This window comes from Nannochloropsis gaditana (assembly GCF_000240725.1).
Source record: "Nannochloropsis gaditana CCMP526 unplaced genomic scaffold scaffold381, whole genome shotgun sequence".
Taxonomy (NCBI): domain Eukaryota; class Eustigmatophyceae; order Eustigmatales; family Monodopsidaceae; genus Microchloropsis; species Microchloropsis gaditana.
This window is the reverse complement of record NW_005803572.1, coordinates 1-4,840: the sequence shown is the minus strand read 5'-3', so window position 1 is coordinate 4,840 and position 4,840 is coordinate 1. Positions and strand designations below refer to the sequence as shown.

Below are 4,840 nucleotides of genomic sequence, written 5' to 3'. Positions count from 1 at the left end.
TAAGCTTTTGCGCGGCAAGCTAGCTTCCATCAAGCATTCTGATCCCAGCCTTCCGTCGACTGAAGACCCCTGTCCATCAGAATGTTCCTCCACAACAGGCGTGGGGCGATGTCAGGCCATGAATAAAGAACGTAGCGGAAATGAGCATGACGGTGAGAAGTGTACGTCAAAGAATGAGGATGAGAAAGGTGACGATAAAAGCATGTCAACTGAAACATCAAGTAGTGAGTCTTCCTGCTGGCAGCCAAGGAAAGCTGAAGCGAGCTTGGACGCGTTACTTGCTACCCTCCTTTCGGACGAAAGCAAGAAGACCCACCGGGCACATCAGAAATCGAGGCGACGGTATCCCATTTCTTCGACCGCGTCGCAAAATAGTAGCAGGACTGTGTCCTCGTCTATGACTGGGCAGAAAGTCGCGGCAGAGCGGCTCATGCGAGGGCTATGCAGCTCTGGTCAATGCAGAGACAGGGTGCATGACTTTGAACGTGAAGATGCTATTTTCAAAGGGTGGAACACGTCTCCATGCTCCACCATAAGATTTAAGGGTTGCCACGCAAGAACACGGCAAGGCTATGAAGCCGTAAAACCGACGGTGGTGGACTTGGCGAGCCTCGTAACTTTCTGACATTAGAAAATAACAAACGCGGCACTTACCAAGCAAAAGGAGATGCAGTTTCAAAGAAACGACAAGCAAGATAAAGAGAACAAGATTTAGTGCATGATTTCACTTGTTCGTCGAATGCACATGACAGATTCTATTTACTCATTTACCGTCAATTACGAACGGTTGAAGGGAAAAGGCACCGTATTTGTGCCCGGAGTGGGCTGCATGTGGCCTTTGACGGCGGCTTCGTAGGCCTCCTCCATCAAATCAGCAGAGGATCTGCTGTTATTATTTATGCGGAACAAAGTATCGTCCGCTGTGTTTGACAAGAGCTTGGCGCTGTTGTACGTGTACAAGGGCGCTTTGGGCCCCAATTGTTCCAATGCCTCGGGACCTATGATCTCAAACGCCAACGCCCGCAAGGCCGACACGGTGTCCTGACGGCTGTTCATGTCATATTTGAAAGTGGTTCCCGACCGCAGTCCATCCCCCACCGCCGTGCGGGCCCGCTCAATCACGCCGCCCAAGACGTTGTCTATCTGCCCTACCCCGCCGGTCCGAGACCACGACGGTGAAGGCACCTCACTCTCGGATTGGTCCCCCTTCTCACCTGCAGTCGAAGGTGGTGGGAGCCCCCACCCCAGTATGCCACGAACCGTCCCGTCCGGGTCCACAAAAAAGACGATCCCAGTCCCGTTCACCGGGGTGAAGTTCTTCCCGCCCCCCGCCCTGGCCAAGGCCTCGCTCTCCATTTCCGCCTCCACCACCGCGTCCAAATCCCCCAACTCCCTGTCCGTGGTCGTCCGCCTGTAGATACCAACTCTCCGGCCCGTGTTACTGTCGCCACCCCACCCTGTGGTCCCGATCCCGACGGCTGCCAAGGCCGAACTGGTGTTATCCACCACACCCTTCGGGTCCTTTTCGCCACCCAGGAGGCTTTGGAAGGCACCCTTGACCCTCTCCGACAGCCCTTTTTCCTCCTCGGCCGAGATTGACGTGGACGGAGGCGCATCCTCCCCCATGCGTGTCCGTTTTCGCGCCATCCCGGTGCCCCCGCTCCCGTTGGCTTTCCCGCCTTCCTTCCACCAGAACCCATGCGTCTCGGCGCTGCCGTCGCATTGCCCCACCCAAGCCGCTCGGACGCCCAAACGGGGGATCGCACCAAAGAAGAGAGGGAGATGCTGATAGCGGACCCCTCGGCCCGTCATGTTCATCCCCGCCACCCACCCGGAGTGATAGGCGTGGTCGGCGGAGCGGACGTTCACCCGCTTTCCCAGGTCCGTGCAAGGGAAATGGGCCGCATCCCCGGCCACGAAGACACTGCTGGACGCCTGGAGCTCGTGGGAAACGACGATGGCGCCGGTCTTAGCGTCCGCCTCCAAAGGATGGCCCTCGAAATCGAAGGTGGGGAGCCGGCCCTGCGACGACGAGCCCCCGACAACCACATGGTCGGTGAGGAGGGCAGTCGAATCCAGGCTCGCGAATTTGCTTGTCAAGTAGACCCGAATGGGGTCAAAGGAGGCCATGGGCTCCTGCTCCTCTGTAGGGCGGTTGTTGGCGGTGGGTTTACGCCTGGGCCCCTCCCCCGTGTCTTCCTCGGGGTCGAAGGGAGGAGACCAGGGCTGGGACGGACGGAGTGCCTGCACCTCGTACGCCATGGCCCTTCCAATGTACTTGACGCTGGTGTGGGGGATGACCTCCACGCCCCGGCGCTCCAAGCGCCGCATCAGGAGACCCGACAGGTACCGAGGCAGCTCCTTGGCCAGGGGAGTGGACTCCGGGAAGACCAAGGTGACGCTGCTCCTCCCCCAGCCGTGCCGCCGGCCCACGTCGCTCAAAAAGCTCGCCAGCTCGACGCTGGCCCAATTGGAGCCGACCACGGTCACGTGGTGCCCTTGGGCCACTGACCGGCCCAAGACCCGCCTGTCCTCGGCTCTGTGCAAGGGGGTGACGCGCCCCGCGATATCCCTCTCCACATACCTGGGCGGCACCCGCACAGGGCCCTCTCCCACTGCCAGCAAACATTTCTCAAACCTCAGTGTGGAGCCGTCCGAGAGTGAGAGGATCCTGCCGTCTGCGTCCAGCGAATTCACGGTCGTGCCCCACAGGTATTTGACGCTAGGTTTCCCCTGGTGGCCTCGGCGCAAGAAGCCCCCAAGACCTCCGCCTTTCTCTTTCTTCCGAGCCCTGTCCCGTCCTCCTTGCGGCTCTTCAAAGTCAGCCGATTGCGTCCCTCTTTCTACGACAGTGATATCGGCATCCGGCTCACATTCCAAGAGCGCCTGCAGAGCGGCAGAGCCCGTGACCCCCATACCCACGATGACGTACTTGGCGCTTCGTCGAGTTGCCAAAGAACTCGTCAGGTCCCGTCTACGATGCTGTGCTGCGTCCATGTTTGTTGAAGCGGGGCCATCCTCAGCAATGGTAGAAAGCCAGGGGCTAAGAAGGACGTTAAGTCGACGCCCATGTATTATAAACTCGGCCGAGAAAGCGGGCGATTCCGGCCGAGATTTGGAGTCCGCTTCATTTTGTGACGAGAGCGTTCCTGAGGAGATGGCTGCCAAAGCCAAGCAGCAAAGGAGGACGTTTGATTGGCTTCTTCCTTCGTCTACCGCACATGCAATCCCTTGATGTACTGATCGGAGTGGGCATGGGACTGCTCGTCTTGTCCTTGTGGGCAGAAGGACCAGCCAGCGGAGCATCCGTACAGGAATTGAAAGGGCCCACTGATTGGTATGAAGAGTTAACGGGACGATCACGCGCGCAAATTACACCTGTGACTGTTGGTTGCGCGCGCTTTATTGGAGGAAAAGCCGAATTCGTGTGCGTGAGTCACTGCAAATTGGCAGGAGTACGTGTCGAGTCGCTTTTTTTGCTTTCTAACCTCCCCACCCCCCACCAATCTAAAAGACGCGTTTACCATTCTTGTTGAAAAGACATCAATTCTTTTTTGTCATACTACACTGTAGAGTGGATGACATGTGATAACGTTCATCTTGTTGTTTTTTATGTTGAATATCAGAATAATCTTACTGTACCCGAGTCACGTAGCAAACGCGCGGGACGGAATATGTGTGCTGTGCAGCAATTCGTTATATTTCACGCTTACGTTTTTGTCAACCCATTTAGTACAAGATCTCTCTATGTGACTCACTCATGTCCCATTCTTATCCATCCCTGATAACTGAACATCTGATTCTTCGTCTTCTTCCTCTAAAATTGTCATTATCTCCTCCTCCTCGGAGTCGACGGCGTCATGCCCGTTAGTGCCATTGTTGAGGGCCGCTTCCGACCCACCGATCGAGACAGCTTTATCCACTTCCTGCTCTATGGAGGAAATAATGGAGTTGGGAGCGGAAAAGGGACTGCCTTCTTCAGAGACCTCGACCGAGCCGCATAGATGACTTGTTGACAAATCTAAACCTATCCTTTCTTCATCATCCTGGCGGCGATCATCATCTTTGGGACGAAAAACGAAATTATCTTTGCCTTTCATGCCTTGACGATGCACTTCGTCGAATGCCTCCTCTTGCGTGGGCTTGACTCTTTCGTTTTGCTCCGGCTCGTGTGTACTGGGGAGGAAAATGGAATCGGAAGGTCGTCTTCGCGGAGGCTTCAGGGGAGATTGGGTGGGTAGCTGTGAAGGTGGGGTAGATAGGGAAGGGCGCAAGGAGCCGGGCAACGGACAAGAGGCAGGAGTGTCGTCTGGAGAAGGGGAAGGAGAGAGCGTTGGGAGGGTGTCTTGTGGGGCTTTACGGGACTCCTTGGGGTGGAAGGGTGGTGGCACTTTCATGAGAGATTCCTTGTTGACGGTCTGGATCTTATCTAATTCATCCTTGACCCGACTGGGCAGACACAACCGCCGGGCGTTCAGCACGGCCATCCTCCTTTCCAAGTAAGTGCTCTCGGGACCCGTTCCATTTCTCTCCCTGTCACCCTCCCTCTCCTCCTGTCTCTCGGCTTGTTCCCCTCCCTGTCTTTCCCTCGCGCCCAGAGGAGCACCCTCTCTCCCTGCCCTGTGTAACTCGTCAGAGAGCAACCCTCGCAGTTCCCGCACGCGTGCCATTTCTGTGGCCGTGAAGGTGGTATCTTTGGCCTTCTGCAGGATCCGGCCTTCCACTTGACTCATGAGCAACGAGACCCGATCCTGGATACTGAGGCGGTCCATGCTTGGGCGCATGGGGACTGAAGGGGCTTGGGCGGGCGGAGGAGGGAGGGGAGGAGGGGAAGGAGGAG

The 4,840-nt window shown here is 56.8% G+C and overlaps 1 protein-coding gene across 1 annotated transcript; it reads right to left on the bottom strand.

Moving 5' to 3' along the window:
- Nucleotides 1-1,872: 1,872 nt before the first annotated feature.
- Nucleotides 1,873-3,165, bottom strand: NGA_2027420 (apoptosis-inducing mitochondrion-associated 1; the record flags this gene model as incomplete). The annotated part of the gene is made up of 1 exon (XM_005854800.1): nt 1,873-3,165. A coding segment is annotated over one exon (1,293 nt), but the record flags the coding sequence as incomplete, so codon positions are not given.
- Nucleotides 3,166-4,840: the final 1,675 nt, after the last annotated feature.